Source organism: Trichomycterus rosablanca, chromosome 1 (assembly GCF_030014385.1).
Source record: "Trichomycterus rosablanca isolate fTriRos1 chromosome 1, fTriRos1.hap1, whole genome shotgun sequence".
Classification (NCBI taxonomy): domain Eukaryota; kingdom Metazoa; phylum Chordata; class Actinopteri; order Siluriformes; family Trichomycteridae; genus Trichomycterus; species Trichomycterus rosablanca.
Window position 1 is genome coordinate 27,498,640 of NC_085988.1, and position 17,890 is coordinate 27,516,529.

Here is a 17,890-nt window from a genome sequence, read left to right on the forward strand (position 1 = left end):
ACCAGGAACTCCCCATTAGCTTTTAGAACTGAGAAAGCCTTTTGGATGACAGGTGAAACGTCTTAAAACGTAAAATAGAGAGGTCCAGTTGTCTTCATTTCAAGCACTTAAGGCTACCATGACCTGGATGACTGAGAACCTACACAGACCATCATTAAATACATTCTCTTAAAACATTACATCACTTTGTATAGATACAATTGATCCAAAAAGCTGATTTCATTGTATTTTCCAGGTGTATTTTTACTGTTTTAAAATTTACACTGATCAGACATAACATTAAAACCACCTCCTTGTTTCTACACTCACTGTCCATTTTATCAGCTCCACTTACCATATAGAAGCACTTTGTAGTTCTACGATTACTGACTGTAGTCCATCTGTTTCTCTACATACTTTTTTATCCTGCTTTCACCCTGTTTTTCAATGGTCAGGACACCAACAGGACCACCACAGAGCAGGTATTATTTAGGTGGTGGATCATTCTCAGCACTGCAGTGACAATGACATGGTGGTTGTGTGTTAGTGTCTGTTGTGCTGGTATGAGTGGATCAGACACAGTAGCGCTGCTGGAGTTTTTAAATACCGTGTCCACTAACTGTCCACTCTATTAGACACAGTGCAGTGCTGAGAATGATCCACCACCCAAATAATACTTATTCTGTGGTGGTCCTGTGGGGGTCCTCACTATTGAAGAACAGCATGAAAGGGAGCTAACAAAGCATGCAGAGACACAGATGGACTACAGTCAGTAATTGTAGAACTACAAAGTGCTTCTATATGATAAGTGGAGCTGATAAAATGGACAGTGAATGTAGAAACAAGGAGGTGGCTTTAATGTTATGGCTGATCGGTATATATTACTCACCGCAATTTTTCCTTCCTGCTTATCTGTCAGCTTTTGTTTACACATAACTAAGCACTGTATTTAGCAGGTAATTTTTTTATCTGGGTTTTGACCCAGTAAATTGCTGTGTCAGTTTACAGTGCATTTTGGAAGATGCATTTCTGGGGTGCTTTTATGCATATTGCCAAACTAGTATAACTCATTAACAACAAAACTGGAATAAGTAAGCCAGTCTGGCTGACCAACCAGAAACATCTTTATATCGTCATCCCAACCCACCTGCATGTCCTCCCTCACCACATGCTTAAATCTCCTCTTTGGCCTACCTCTATCCTCCTGCTTGGCAGTTCCATCTTCAGCACCCTTCTTCCAATAGAGCTCTCACCCATCCTCTGCACATGCCCAAACCATCTCAATCTCTCCTCCCTAACATTGTCTTCAAAACATACTACCTGCAGTGTTCCTCTTATGATCTCATCCCTAATCTTGTTCATCCTCATCACTTCCAACGAGAATCCCAGCATGTTCGATTCTGTCACCTCCAGCTCCCTCTCCTGTCTCTTAGTCAGTGCCACTGTTTCCAAGACATAAAACGTATAGCAGGCCTCAGTACTGTCTTGTAAACTCTCCTATTCTTTCTGGCAGATACCCTAATATCACAAATCACTCCTGCCACTCTACACCACACACTCCACCCGGTCTGCACTCCCTTTTTTTAGCTCTCTACCACACTCACCATTACTTTGTACACTCGACCCCAAGTATTTAAACTCATCCACTTTCTTCACCTCAAATCCTTACAACTTCCCCTTTTCTCTGATGCATCCCTCCATCCCTCCAGGCTCTCCTCAACCTGCTCTCACTACAAGGCACAATGTCATCTACAAACATCATATCCCATGGAGACTCCTGCCTAACCTCATCTGTCAGCCTGTCCATAAACATTGCAAACAAGAAAGGACTCGGAGCTGACCCCTGATGCAGGTCCAATTCCACTTTAAACCCGTCTGTCATTCTTACTGCAAATCTCACCACACTACTTTAAACATGTCTTGCACCACCCTCACATACTTCTCTGCCACTTCTGATTTCCTAATACAATACCACAGCTCCTTCCTTGGCACTCTATCATAAGCTTTCTCTAGACCTACAAATACACAATGCAACTCATTCTGGCCTTCACTATACTGTACTTCTCCATCAACATTTGTAAAGCAAACATCACATATTTGGTGCTGGCATTAAACCATATAGTTGCTCATTCATCATCATCTCCTCTTTCAGCCTAGCTTCCACTACTCTATTACTTTGCCTTAGTAGTTGTCGCAGCTCTGCAAATCCCACTTATTTTTAAAAATCAGAACAATTACCTTATTACTTCATAGGCATCCTCTCACATTCCAAGATTTGTTAAGCTATCTAGTTAAACACTCAGCTGCCATCTCTTCTAAACATTTCCATGCATCCACATGTGTGGCATCTGGGCCAACTGCCTTTCCACTCTTATTTTCCTTTATTGCTGCCCTCACTTCCTTCTCGCTGGAGGCATTCAAACTTGTTCACTATATCAGTTATCCAACCCTCTCTCTCTTATTTTCTTTATTCATCCACTTTTTCCACCTTTTCAGTAAACTCCACAATTGTCAACACATTACCATCAGCATTTTTTTTTTAATTCTAAAACTTCTGTACAGGTATATCCTTCCCAGCGTCAAGTCCTTTTTACACTCCTTCGTGTCCATTTTCCCCCCGCTCTTATAGGTCATGCTGTGCTCTTCCTTTTTCTTAAAATATGGGTTTACGGCAGACATTTTTTTTTTTTCAAAATCTACCACTGTCTGCCCTTTTATTCCTATCCTCAACACTGTATCTACCCAACACCTCCTCAGTCCTTAATTTCCTTTACCAACATGCCTACAATGAAGTCAGATCAAATCACAACTCTCTTTTATTCGGGTACCCTTTTCACCACTTCATCTAACTCACTCCAGAAATCATCTTTCTCCTCCATCTCACAACCCACTTGTGAGGCATATGCACTGATAACATTTATCAGCACTCCAATTTCCAGAGTAACACTCATCACTCAGATGAGTGTCAGACACTCTTTTCACCTCCACTACATTTTTGATTAATTTTTTTACAAAACTACACCTCCCCCTTTTCTCCTCCCATCTACAACATGGTAGAACAGTTCAGTCACACCTTTTGAAGCTCCTAGCCTTACTCCCCTTCCACCTGGTCTCTTATGTACATATTATTTAAATCCTGATATGTCTCCATCATAAGATCTATCTCTCTCCCTTTAGTAGTAGTGGTAGTAGTAGTAGTGCCCATGTTCAACGTTCCAAATCTCACCTTCACCTTCCTACTCCTTTGTCTTTCTCATATATATATATGGTGGGTCATTCTCAGCACTGCAGTGACATGGTGGTGGTGTGTTAGTGTGTGTTGTGCTGGTATGAGTCGATAAGACACAGCAGTGCTGATGGAGTTTTTAAACACCTTACTGATACTGCTGGACTGAGAATAGTCCACCAATCAAAAATATCCAGCCAACAGCACCCCGTGGGCAGCGTCATGTGACCACTGATTAAGGTCTAGAAGATGACCAACTCAAACAGCAGCAACAGATGAGCGATTGTCTCTGAATTTACATTTACAAGATGGACCAACTAGGTAGGAGTGTCACACACTAACACGCCACCACCATGTCAGTGTCACTGCAGTGCTGAGAATGATCCACCACCCAAATAATACCTGCTCTGTGGTGGTCCTGACCATTGAAGAACAGGGTAAAAGCAGGCTAAAAGGGTAAGCAGAGAAATAGATAGACTACAGTCAGTAATTGTAGAACTACAAAGTGTTTCTATATGGTAAGTGGAACTGATAAAATGATCAGTGAGTGTAGAAACAAGGAAGTGGTTTTAATGTTATGGCTGATCAGTGTATATGTCATGGTATGGGGGTGCAACAGTGCTCAGGGCAGAGGTGACTTGCATTTATGTGAAGGTACTGGTGACATGGAAGACATATACTGGGATTTTAGAGACACATAGGCTGCTATCAAGACAATGCATTGTCCTACAGAATCCATGGCTATAGATATGTCTCCTCTTGAAAATGGGGCATCATGAAGAGAAAAACCAGACAACGGTGACCATGGACTGTTGAGCAGCTAAAGTTTTGTATATAGCAAGAATGGGCAAAAATTATATTTGTAAAACTGCAAAAATTTGTATCCTCAGTTTCCAAACATATAATTATAAATGTATAATTAATAAAACAAGTGATGCAACACAGTGGTAAACATGCTTCTGTCATATTTGTTAGTGTGTTGCATGCATCATTTTCTAAATTTGTTTATATTTACAAATACATTTACACATTTTACAAGGTTTACAAGGTAAATTTTAGAAGGTATTTTTTAAATAAGGAGAGCAAAAGTACACAATGTCGTAAGGCTACTGTTTTGTCAGGATGCATGCTGCTGTCACAACAGCAACCAAGCAAAACAGCACCGGCCATATGCCAAGCTGACGTCGTGATGTCAGCTTTTTCATAAATTGACCTAAAATGCTGTTTATGTGTATCCTCTGCTGATTTGTATTTTGCAGAGCCCTTGTTCAGTTCCTCCCTAGTGAGATAAAATAACTGAAACTCTAATTAAAGCCCATGCTCTCCTCATCCACTAAACAGGAAGCTTTAAGGTCCCATTGCAGCATGGCAATCTGTGTTTCTCTTTAACAATCTTCAAATGAGAACTTTAGTCAACGTCTTACACTTGGATAAACCATCACACAGTCTCATGGTGCCGTACATACGCTATGCGGCAGAGGTTCTGTCTCAAAGGCTGCTTTGTTGTTACTTTATGGAAATGTACACAGCACTCATCAAAGGTCCTGAGCCACACTAAGCCCTCACATCCACTTTCATCATTAGTAGGACTTTCACTGGAACATCACACACACTTTCCACCGCTGTCGGCATAAACACACTGTTGTGATTGTGGCCAAAGTGAATTAATTCCTCTGCCAAGTACAGCTCGTATTCTGCCTGGGATTAGGAGTAGAACTGTTGATTGAACACATACGGGTTTCATACACGAGGCAATAATTTCAGTACATTTCCACTTGCAGGTAAATATTTTACTCAATTATTATTGGCAACCTCCATATTCTACACTTGTATGGAGTAAACACTTTTATAATCCTGAGGCCATGGGTGGACTGTATTATGTACTTCATTACTGTATTTGAGCATGACTGAAATCATTTGTACTTTGTTGAGTAATTCTGTAACATATGCAGAGATTTTTTGCTTTAGCCTCTTAGGTGTCTCTGTTTATGTTCTGTTTTCTTAGACCCCATCTACTGTCTGTTCCCTGCCTGTTAATTTTCAACTGTCTCATATACACTGATCAGCCATAACATTAAAACCACCTCCTTGTTTCTACACTTACTGTCCATTTTATCAGCTCCACTTACCATATAGAAGCACTTTGTAGTTCTACAATTACTGACTGTAGTTCATCTATTACTTTTTTAGCCGGCTTTCACCCTGTTCTTTAATAGTCAGGACCCCCACAGGACTACCACAGAGCAGGTATTATTTGGGTGGTGGATGATTCTCAGCACAGCAATGCTGATGGAGTTTTAAAATGCCATGTCCACTCACTGTCCACTGACACTCCTACCTAGTTGGTCCACCTTGTAGATGTAAAGTCAGAGACGATCTCTCATCTATTGCTGCTGTTTGAGTTGGTCATTTTCTATACCTTCATCAGTGGTCACAGGACGCTGCCCATGGGGCGCTGTTGGCTGGATAAATTTTTGGTTGGTGGACTATTCTCAGTCACAGTGAGGTGTTTAAAAACTCCAGCAGCACAGCTGTGTCTTATCCACTCATACCAGCACAACTGCAGTGCTGAGAATGATCCACCACTCAAATATTACCTACTCTGTAGTGGTCCTGTGGGGGTTCTGACCATTGAAGAACAGCATGAAAGGGGGCTAACAAAGCATGCAGAGAAACAGATGGACTACAGTCAGTAATTGTAAAACTACAAAGTGCTTCTATATGGTAAGTGGAGCTGATAATAGGAACGGTGTGTGTAGAAACAAGGAAGTGGTTTTATGTTATGGCTGATATATATTTGGTTCCTTATGTTACATGTTTTTGCTTCAGTCTTTTAGACTCTATACACAGCTCTGCATTTTGATGCACACTAATAAATGCACTTTAATAAACCCTGTCTGCCTTTGTTGTATACTGCAGTATGGCCTAAAAATGTCTTCGTTGACTTTACCTATTGATGTCTAGCGTTCTCATTAATCTGCCTTACATTACAAATTCTTTTACTCCTGCTACTACAGTACATTTACAATAAAAAATAATTTAATAACGTATACTCACTATTATAATGTACTACTTCTTTTAAACTGACTTGTTTCTTTAAAAATACACCACCTGATTTGTTTGTAATTTTAATAGACAGCTTCTTTCAATTTATGTCATATGTATGGCTGCATCTAAGCTCATATAATTGTAAATCTTGTTTTTACTAAGTACAGTGTTCCTTAATGATCAGGACCCCCACAGGACCACCACAGAGTAGGTATTATTTGGGTGGTGGATCATTCTCAGCACTGCAGTGACAATGACATGGTGGTGGTGTGTTAGTGTGTGTTGTTCTGGTATGAGTGGATCAGACACAGCAGTGCTGATGGAGCTTTTAAACACCTCACTGTCACTGCTGGACTGAGAATAGTCCACCAACCAAAAACATTTAGCCAACAGCGCCCCACGGCCAGCGTCCTGTGACCACTAATGAAGGTCTAGAAGATGACCAACTCAAACAGCAGCGATAGATGAGCGATCGTCTCTGACTTTACACCACCACCATGTCATTGTCACTGCAGAGCTGAGAATGATCCACCACCCAAATAATACCTGCTTTGTGGTGGTCCTGTGGGGGTCCTGACCATTGAAGAACAGCATGAAAGGGGGCTAACAAAGTATGCAGAGAAACAGTTGGACTACAGTCAATAATACAGGCAGTAGAACTACAAAGTGCTTCTATATGTTGAACTGATAAAATGGACAGTGAGTTTAGAAACAAGGAGGTGGTTTTAATTTTATAGATGATCAGTGTATATATAGAATATTATATGCTTCTAACATTTTACAGTCAGTAATTGTAAAACTACAAAGTGCTTCTATATGGTAAGTGGAGCTGATAATAGGAACGGTGTGTGTAGAAACAAGGAGGTGGTTTTATGTTATGGCTGATATATATATGGTTCCTTATGTTACATGCTTTTGCTTCAGTCTTTTAGACTCTATACACAGCTCTGCATTTTGATGCACACTAATAAATGCACTTTAATAAACCCTGTCTGCCTTTGTTGTATACTGCAGTATGGCCTAAAAATGTCTCTTGTTTCTAAACAGAGAGTTTAGAAACAAGGAGGTGGTTTTAATTTTATAGATGATCAGTGTATATATAGAATATTATATGCTTCTAACATTGCAGCAACAGCTTAAAGAAGGTCCTTTCCTGTTCTGGCATGACTGTCCCCTTGTGCACAAAGCAAGATCCATAAAGCCATAAAGAAAAGCTTGGCTCAAGGAAACTCAAGTGGTCTGCACAGAGCCCTGACCTCAGCCCCATTAAACACCTTTGGAATGAACTACAGCATTAGTTGAGGCTTTCTTGAACAACTTACTCTTTTGACTGCATATGCACAAATTTCTACTGACATCTATTGAGAAGCCTTCTCAGAAACGTGGCTGTTGTTATAGCTGAAAATATCACACAGAGGTCACTCTATTTCAATAGCATTTGTTTTTAAAATGGTATCCGGGGTGTTTTCTGCATGAATTAGAGCCATCATGATACTGACCAGGATAAAGTTGTGGTAAAACAGACAATGAATAAATACGTTCTTAGGTTAACAGCATCTGCAAAAGGAATACATGTAGGTGTGAAAACAAACCTCTGCCTAGCTCTGCTTTGCATTAGAAAGTACTTCTGTACAGTGGATAGATACAACTAACCCAGAGCTGCCCTTTCAGCCATTCCTTTTATTTTGTAACACATGTGATCTTTCCCCAAATGTAGGATAAAAAACTCATTTCAGGTGTAGTAAAGCCAGATAACTATTACATAAAATGTACGTACATTTTGCTCACGCTCTTTTTCTGCAACCCGTGTGTTTCTTTGCTCCCACTCTATTTTCTTCCTTTCACAGAGGAGCACTTGTGGAATTGAAAAGAATGTTTGCCTCAGGAGCCATGCTATTTTAAACAGAGACCAGTCTATTGAGACGCACACCCTCCAGACAGCTCTCCATTTCAGAGCTGGTCGACGACATGGTGCCACATGGCACTGTTCACTTTCTCTCTGACTGGATTTCTCTGTGAGAAGCCTCTGGGTCTACAGGAAATCACTTGGAATTCTGGACAGGCAGCAATTATTCAGCGAGACAAAGAGCCGCGTGCCAACTCGTCTTTTCGATTGATCACACCTCAGTGGCAGGATATCGAATCTTCAATTGCGGGTGCATGAATGTTGATGCGTGTGTGTGTGTGTGTGTATGTGTGTGTGTGCTACAAGTTCTCTCCAGCAGAAATGATCAATACACTGACCTTGCATCAAAGCTTGTACACACACTCACGGAGGCCTCCGGCTCAACAGCTAATTGTGTTTTGTGCAGTTTTGTCTCACTCACAGATCTACACTTTTCATTCCTCTTTTGGATCAGGCCGATCACCCGAGGGAAATTTAATTAGCCATTAGCTTCTGGCCATGCAGTTTGATTAAAGTCACACATAAAAAAAGGGCTTAATTGTCAGGCGAACCTAGCATGTCACTAGAATTTTGCCAAGAGTGTCCATGGAGATGACAATTACAGCGTGGATCTGATTAGACAGGCATTTGTAAGAAAAGGAAAATGTTAGAGCCTGTAATGAAATGGAAATATGTTCATGGTTAGAAATGCTTTTTATAAGGTGCCCAGGTGGCACAGCAGGATATTACACTAGCACACCAGTGCCGAGATTCTGAACTTGCCGTTTGCCACCGGTCAGCTGGGCACCATCTAGTGGGCACAATTGGTAGTGCCTGCAGCAGACACGGTTCTGCTAGGGTGGGATGACCGGACTATGTGGGTGGGGGTCTTCAAACGCTGTGCAAGGACACTGATTAGCAGATAGAGAGGCCCTTGTGCAGAATGCATGGGTGAAAAGGGGTTCCAGTAAGGGCTGCAAGCGGGTTGGACGAGGCGTGAGCAGCAATATACCCACCTCGACTGAAATCAAAGATCCCCCAGCAGTGGAAGACAAACAAAAGCTAAGCCATAAATTCCAAGGAACTGTTTGTGGATCAACATAATTTGATTGTGTCAAATATATTATATTCAATATATAATAAAGCCTAAGAGTGTTCGCAAGAGGAGACGAGCAAAAAAGTAAGAAAAACCCAACAGAGACCCTTAAAAAAGTTCTAAAAGTACTTTGCTGGGATGGGAGAGCTTGTTGGATGGACAGCCATCTTTAAATATAGCCTGCCTGGAAGTTGGTAATCATCATGTAAAGGATTCCTGCAACAGTTAAATTTTCGGCGTTTAGCAGACGCTCTAATCCAGAGCGACTTACAGAAGTGCTTCCACAGTAAACATTTCCCTACTATAGTTTAAGTAGACAACAGTCCAAGAACACAAATCTGCTAAAACCCTGTGGTTTAAGAAATGAATAGAAATAAGAGCATGTAAGAGCGAAATAAGTACATGTTAGTCCTCAGCTTAAGTGCTTAGTAAAGAGGTGGGTTTTTAACCTTCTTTTGAAGACAGTAAGAGACTCAGATGTTCAGACAGACAGAGGAAGTTCATTCCACCACTTGGGTGATAGTACAGAAAAGAGCCTTGTTGCTTGTCTTCCTCGAGTTCTGGGTGGAGGATCAATCTAAAACGGGACTAGTGACTAGTGACTTGGTACAAAGCGGGTGTGATGAGTTCTCTAGGGTAGTTTGGGGCCGGTCCGTTATTGGCATCATTGTTTGAAACTGAATGTGGGCAGCTACAGGAAGCCAGTGAAGAGAACCGGCAGTGGGGTGATGTTGCAGTGTTTAGGTTGGTTGAAAACCAGGCGAGCAGCTGCAATTTGAATGAGTAGCAAGGGTTTAATACTGGACATGGGAGCACCTGCCAGGTGGGAGTTGCAGTAATCCAGTAGTGGACGAGAATCTGAGTGGCTTCCATGGAGAGAAATGGACAAATCTTCTTGATGTTGTAGAGGAGGAACCGCCCCGATCTTGTCATGTTGGCTACATGAGGAGAGAAGGACAGCTGGTTATCCAGGACAAAACCAAGGTTTCGTGCCCTGTCAGATGGTCTGATCTGAAAATCATCAAGAAAGAAGACTAGGTCTTGGGTTGGAGATTGATCTCCAGGAATAAGTATCAGCTCTGTCTTGTTGGGATTAAGTTTTAGATGAGCTGACATCCATTGTGAGATATCTCGCAGACATGATGAGATGCAAGCTGAGACTTACAGTATGTGTTAAGAGAGCGGGTGTAACATGATGGAAGAGATTCTCTGGTCTGATGATATGAAAATAAACTCTTTGGGCAGCCTGGCAAACACTATAAGAGATAAGATAAAATAAGACTTTATTGATCCCCTTAGGGAAATTAACTTGTTACAGCAGTATGAGGACAGGAAAAACAGAAAGAAATACAACTAAGTGAAAAATATTGCACACATAGTGTGTAGTTATTTACTCTTAAAAAATATCAAAAAAGTAATATATACAAAAGTAATATACATAAAAGTAGTATTATATACTATATATATATAAATATCTCAAAAGTAATATATGCATTCGGATATGCAAAGTATATTATGTATTGCACTTATTGTAAATAAATTACATATTGCACTTCTTATTTCGCCATGAACATGAACGTGTAAGAATAGGTATGAGTGGGATATTACATATTATTACTGTTGTAAGCCCTAATGGCTGCTGGAATGAAGGACCTGCGGTAGCGTTCCTTACTACACCTGGGTGAAAAACAGGCACTGCACATGATAAAACCATACATGTGGTAAAACTAGGTGGTGGCAGTGTCATGCTTTGGGGTAAATCTCAGTGGTAGGGAGGGGAGAACGGTAAAAATAGAGGGATAAATGAATGCAGCACACAATCCCAAGCAAGTGGTGCAAGAGTTAAGCTTTCAACACAACAATGACCCAAAGCATACACCCAAAACCCACTGGAGTGGCTTTGGGCAAGTCTCTAAATAGATTTGAGTGGTGCAGCCAAAGCCCAAACCTTAATCCCATCTAACACCTGTGGAAAGACTTAAATATGGCAGTTCATAGGTGCTAAGCATCTAACCTGATAGGTTTGTGAGGCTCTGTCTTGATACATGGGATAAACTGCACAAATCCAGGTGCTTGTAAAGATGTATCCAAGAAGATAGGCAGCTGTAACTGCTGCCAAAAAGGCTTCAAGAAAGTAATAAAGGGTCTAAATACAAGGTTTTTGATTTTCAAAACATTTTCCAAAAATATACTGAAAGGGTAATCGATAGATAATTCATTACCCATTTAATATCAAATCCAACACAATAAAGTCACAGGGTCTGAATACTTTCTGAATTCACTGTATGCAAAAGACTTATTTTATTGGCTGCACTACCTGTAATGTACAGTACTGTAGTACTCACATCTGGAGGTTATGGTATGCATTTTGACATCTTCACCTTACATTTACACATATAAGCATATTGGTCTAACTTTGTTTAACCCTTGTGTGGTTTTCATAGTTTTGTTACTCAGCCAATGTTTGTGGGTCTGGTGGACCCACCGCATTATTGTGTTTTTAAATCAATACAGCCATAACTTATTTAACATACAAAATATCAAATGTTTACTTTAAGATATTTACAAGCAATAAATACAGCATATTTGGTTAACATTTACTATTTACCTATGTTGGATCATATTTATAAATAACAGTGCCATCCGTTTGCTGTGATAAAATATAAAAAAGGAAAAATCAACATCAAAATATGGCTGGAAAAACAAGTTTACTTTAAACAAACTGAAATGAAACAACCTTAAGAAATTTAAACATGTGTCAGTGTAAGAAACACCAGCATGAACAGATACAGTATCTGTATCAGTCTACACATCAGTCGCCTTGAACACAGTCTATTCATGCTAGCCTATACAACACATGAGGCTCAGCTTTACTGTGTGTGTTGCATACATTCATTTGATGTATGTATGCTGTGTCTGATTCTTTCTCTGTCCGTGTCTCTGTCTGTCTGTTTCTTTCTCTGTCTGTGTCTCTGTCTGTCTGTGTTTCTTTCTCTGTCTGTCTCTCTGTCTGTACCAGTATGTCTCCCTGTATGTCTGTCTCTCTCTGACTGCCTGCCTTCCTGTCTGTCTTTGCCTGTCTGTTTTTATCTATCTAACTGTCTGTCTTTCTGTTTGTCTGTTTCTCTCTCTGTCTGTCCGTCTGTCTGTTTCTTTCTGTCTGTCTGTCTTTCTCTGTGTCTCTGTTTTTCTGTCTGTCTGCCTCTCTCTCTGTCTGGCACTCTGTCTGTCTCTCTCTCTCACACACACACACACACACACACTCACAGCAGGACATGTTGTAGTAGGATGGAGTAAAGGGACACACTTTTATACCTGTGGGTCCAGTGGACCCCAACACCACATGTGTAATATAAATGTGTAGGGGGCGTGTACAGTGTGAACTGATTTTATATGTTCTTTACACAAAAAGAGCCAAAGACAAGGAGTCTGAGGTTACAATAATAATAAATAGCATCATTTCTCTTTTGGTAAACATTGAAAACGGGTCCCACAGACCCAAACACCACACAAGGGTTAAACTAACACTAGCTTTTGTAGAAAAGCAGTGGATATGAAGTGATGTTTACTTTTCCATACTTTCAGAGCCTAAAATCTCTGAAAAGACTTTAGCAAGGGTGTACTCAGACTCAACATTATTAGACAAGCTAGCTTCCAAAATCCTTTAGAAATAATCACTCTCAACACCATGAGGATATTTTAGTAGTGAAGCTATCAAAAATTTAAATAATCAGGCTCCTTTTAATTAAATCAACTCAGATTTAATTATGCCATTGGCCTAATTTAGCATAACACTAATTTGTTTTAGTGCAGCCATTTCAGATTGAATTGCACTGATCTGATATTAAATATTTCCCTCTAGGATAAGCTAAAGGTCATGTTCTCTGCACTGCCTGTACATGTAAATGAGGAGATGGATTACCGATCAGATGTGTGTGTTGTGCTTAAGATTATCTCCAGCTCCAGCTTATTCATAAGCCTGAACTGTTTGAACTGTTCAAAAACATAACTGAATCAAATAAAGAACACATCATACAGTTAAGCCTATTATTCAAGTATTTTTCTCAGTTTGTGCATTTCTAAATGTAAATGTATGACATTACACTGGTTACAAACACAGCGGAATCAATCTTCTAGCCAACCCACACAGATATATACAACAGCAATGAGAACACAGAGTACCTTTAATCTTTTGCATCTTTTGTGAAATAGCTGTGACTTAGTAGTAAATGGGAGATTAATAACAAAGACCTTTCCTTGTAGTGCAGATAGCAATATAGCAGATATTTGGCTTTCAGCTGACACTATCTTCAAGTTATTTCATTTTGTTCTGTAAAAGCAATTTAAATGTTTGACATTGATGTAAAAGTATTGATTCAACTTCTACATTTATGTAAATGTTTGTGCAATAACATTTGAATGGCAATTTAATTTGCTGGCTGACCTTTCCAAGTCTATTGCTAGCAATCTATCTAAAAAAAAAAAAAAAAACTATAAACATTAAAAAGCACAGAAGTAAATGACAGTTACACAATGTATAGCCCCCAATTAACTGCAAACCGTGTTGTTTAATCCTTGCCTGGTCATTGTCTGTAATAAGTGTGTTGTATTCTTTGTGTTTCTGTATGGATTTTGGGTACTCAAATCTCCTCCAGCCGTCCAAAAACAAGCAAGTAATAAACTAGCTAGATAAAGTTATTTAATTAAGAGAATAGGTGGATTTGTGGTGCCCTGCAGTTAATTGGCACCTACTGTTTTTAAGTGGTGACTGACACACAGTGACCCTATAGATAGAAGATGAGTGTAATATACAATTTAACCTTTCCCTCCTCAAACATGGCCAGCTGTCTCTGTAGAGAGCCTGACCAGGCTGGTGGGACAGATAAGTCTTAAAATCTGGTCATAGCAATGCTGGGCTAGCGTAATAGACTGCTGCACCACCTGAGGGCCTCCATTACACTTTTGACCACACATCATTCTGGCATAACAATAAATATTATTTTAAATGTACTACAAGAGCATGTGTTGCACTCAGCACCTCTTCCCCCATTATAGGTCCCATTTCCCTATATTTAAATACAGTGGTACCTTGTAACTCAACGCCCCTAAACTTGAGTTGCAAGGGTTTAATAGTGGACATGGGAGGACCTGCCAGAAGGGAGTTGTAGTAGTCCAGCCTTGAGATTACAAGTGACTGGACAATAATCTGAGTGGCTTCCATAGAGAGAAATGGACGAATCTTCTTGATGTTGTAGTGGAGGAACCAGCATGATCTTGTCATGTTGGCTACATGAGGATAGAAGGACAGCTGGTTATCCAGGACAACCCCAAGATTTTGTGCCTTGTTAGATGGTTTAATTTGAAGGTCATCAGGAAAGATGACTGGCATACCAAAAAACAAATATTACATAATTTTAATATTATATAATAATAATATTATGTAACTCGACGTCCCCTAAACTCAAAATTGAATTTGAAACTCAAGGCCCTTCGTCGATAAATTACACTCGACGTTTCCCTTAAACTCGACATTTGTGTGACTGCCGTTTTGTTCAGCGCTTGGCTTGAGCGGTGTGGTAAAACGTCAAAGTGCAAATATGAGACAAGTCTGCATTTGTGTGGAATAACCGTCTAATTCACTCTGAAAGCATCCACATGTATCTGTGTTCGGCTGAATTTTTCTCCCGTTTCACTTTTAAACTTGTGTTATAGCTCGAGGTGCTGAGAAATGGTATGAATCAGCTTTTCAGAGAGAGTCTAAAATGCTTATTGTAAAAAATAATGTAATTATAATTAATTTAACGTATTAAATGTATTAAAAGAACGACATAGGAACATGAAAACTATCTTAATTATAACTGCTCATAAGTTCTCTCCACTAATGAAATTCCTTGTTATTTTAGTACAGTAAGTCATGTTAAGCTTTGTGCATCATCACACTCCATAGGAAATAATAGTACAACCAGCGCAAAAGCTATTGTACCGCTTCTCATGTGAATGCACCTTTACTGAATGGAATATGGTATTCCAAGATCAAGCATCTCCACGATTAAGAAGCATAAGGAAGCAATAAAGAAGTAAAGGTAAATAGCAGGTTTTATTGTATTTACCTGCTTTTCAGTTGTATTTCAGTGTTTTATATTATATGTGTGTTATTTTCAGTGTATAAGTGTCAAAAACAACCACAATATTTCACATTAGCCTAAAATATAACAGGTTTCCCATACATCCTTATGGGAAAAAATACCTTGAAACTCAACATCTTTTAAACTCAACACCACTCCCACAACCAACTGACACTGAGCTTCAAGGTACCACTGTATTGCATTCCTATGTGTATTGGGTTTTATCAAAGGCTGCTGCAACACCCTCAGCAACCTCCTGCCCACCCACTTGTGAGGTTGGGATATATTGTATTTTATGCACACGATTAAAATAACTGCTTCAGCCATTTCAGATCTACTGTGTGAGGTCAACAGAGCCAAGGAGGCCAGCTGTTGGTGGATGTCTAAGTTTTCAAATTTGAAATATACACTACACTGTTGAGATTATTCTCACTGGAAAAGTCTATGACACCAAATCATTTTTGTTTGCAAAATGACACATAAAATGCTGATGTGTCTCTGGCTCTATTCTCTATACAGTTGAGGTTAAATATAGTGCAGGGCTGTTATTTAATAAGTGCCATATGGAGTTTATGCTGTACTTGGCAAAAAATAAAAAGTAAACAAGTAAAAGCATACAGGTGCAGCAAGCCCATGCAAGTATTATACTGTACCTCACATACTTGGTTGGTTATACGAAAAGTGTGAATGTAAATACATGTTCGTGTATTTGTTTTTATATAACACAAGACAGAGGACATGCAGGGACAACCACGAGTTTGTAGAGCTGGAAGACTAACCTGGCCCACATAGACCAATTGCCGGGCGTTGAGTGGGCTCTCATCTGTACTCAGCCAGAACTCAGAGTTATCATCAGAAGCCACAGCAAACTGAAAGTCACCTAGTAAATTAAGACATGGGAATAAAATAATACAAATCAAGTGTGGAATTTATGTAAAATGTAGTAAATATGCTTTAGTTGCTCTATGTTTGTGTTTCCAGGTGTGAGAGTGAGACAAGTGTAGTGTTCAAAAACCTAGTGAGCTCTCTACATAGACGGCATTTACGTCATCCTAAGTGCGGTCCCAAGAAAAAGCCTGTTTCAATTCTTACATGCCTTAAAATGCTGTCTAGTAAGGCACCTTAAATCTGAATGGTATTTTGACAGAATAACAAGGGAGCGTCCGGTGCTGCCTTAGCGGTGAAGTCAATCCCAGCATTCAGTGCGGCACAACTTTTCAAATGTAAATAAATTCTCACTGATTTTTAATTTGTATAAATGTGTACAAGTGTCATTTATTTGCAAATTCGGTCTTGTCAGTGACAATACTCAGTACACAGAGAGAGACGTGTTTTGCCACTTCATCCCATTCAATTGAATGGCATGAGGCTAACTGTGTTAGCTTAGTGACTTAGTAAACTTATTAAAATCCTCTAATCCTCTCTACTTAGGCAGCTGCCTATGTAGGCAGTAGATAGCAAGGCAGCTCACTAGGTTTTTGAACAGACCCTAAGAATCAGTGCCTCAAGAGCCTTTTAGAAATTATTGGTCATTATGTGGTATATTTTAAAACATTTTAAATCTATAAATGCCCATGCCCATAGGTGTGAACAGTAATATACACCAACCAAGCATAACATTATGACCAGGTGAAGTGAATGATACTGATTATCTCTTCATCACGGCACCTGTTATCCACTTTGTTATCCTCAAAGTTGATGTGTTAGAAGCAGGAAAAATAGGTAAACGTAAGGATCTGAGTTTTGACAAGGGCCAAATTGTGATGGCTAGACAACTGGGTCAGAGCATCTCCAAAACTGCAGCTCTTGTGGGGTGTTTCCGGTCTGCAGTGGCCAGTATCTATCAAAAGTGGTCCAAGGAAGGAACAATGGTAAACCGGCGACAGGGTTATGGGTGGACAAGGCTCATTGATGCACATGGGGAGCGAAGGCTGATCCGTGTGGTCCGATCCAATAGACGAGCTACTGTAGATCAAACTGCTGAAGAAGTTAATGCTGGTTCTGATACAAATGTGTCAGAATAGTGCATCAGTGCATCACAGTTTGTTGTGTATGGGGCAGCAAAAGGAGGACCAACATAATATTAGGAATGTTATGCCTGATCGGTGTATCTCTGTGACTGAATATGTAAATGGAATATAAGAGTGTGGTTTAGTAAAGTAATTACCATCTTTATATGGATGAATGTAGCCAAATAATCTTAAACCATAGTTTTTCCATTTTGGGGCAACAGCCAGTTTCTTCACTATGGTTCTCTTCTGGGAAGGCAAGCATAAAAAAATAACAATTAGTTTTTACTTTTACTGGTACTGTTTGAACTTAAAATCTATACGTCTGTACACAATCATGATATTCATGTACATATTACAAGGAAAACGTAATAAAGAATGCATACACTTCCAGAGATGTGTGCTACATGATAAAATTAATCTATCAATCTATCTATTGGATCAAGCTGGAAAAAGAAAATGATGAAGTGACTTTGGAGGAAGATTTATTAGGCAAAATTATTAGTTCATTCACAAAAACTG

General features: G+C 39.6%; 1 protein-coding gene across 1 annotated transcript in view; it reads right to left on the reverse strand.

Annotated features, from left to right (window-relative positions):
* b4galnt4a (beta-1,4-N-acetyl-galactosaminyl transferase 4a) overlaps positions 1–17,890 on the reverse strand; it is a 277,540-nt gene that overhangs the window by 83,429 nt on the left and 176,221 nt on the right. Inside the window, exons 5-6 of the mRNA XM_062997332.1 lie at positions 17,527–17,617; positions 16,139–16,239 (exon numbers count right to left, since the gene is read on the reverse strand). Coding sequence (XP_062853402.1) covers positions 16,139–16,239; positions 17,527–17,617 — 192 coding nt within the window. The remainder of the gene's footprint in view (positions 1–16,138; positions 16,240–17,526; positions 17,618–17,890) is intronic.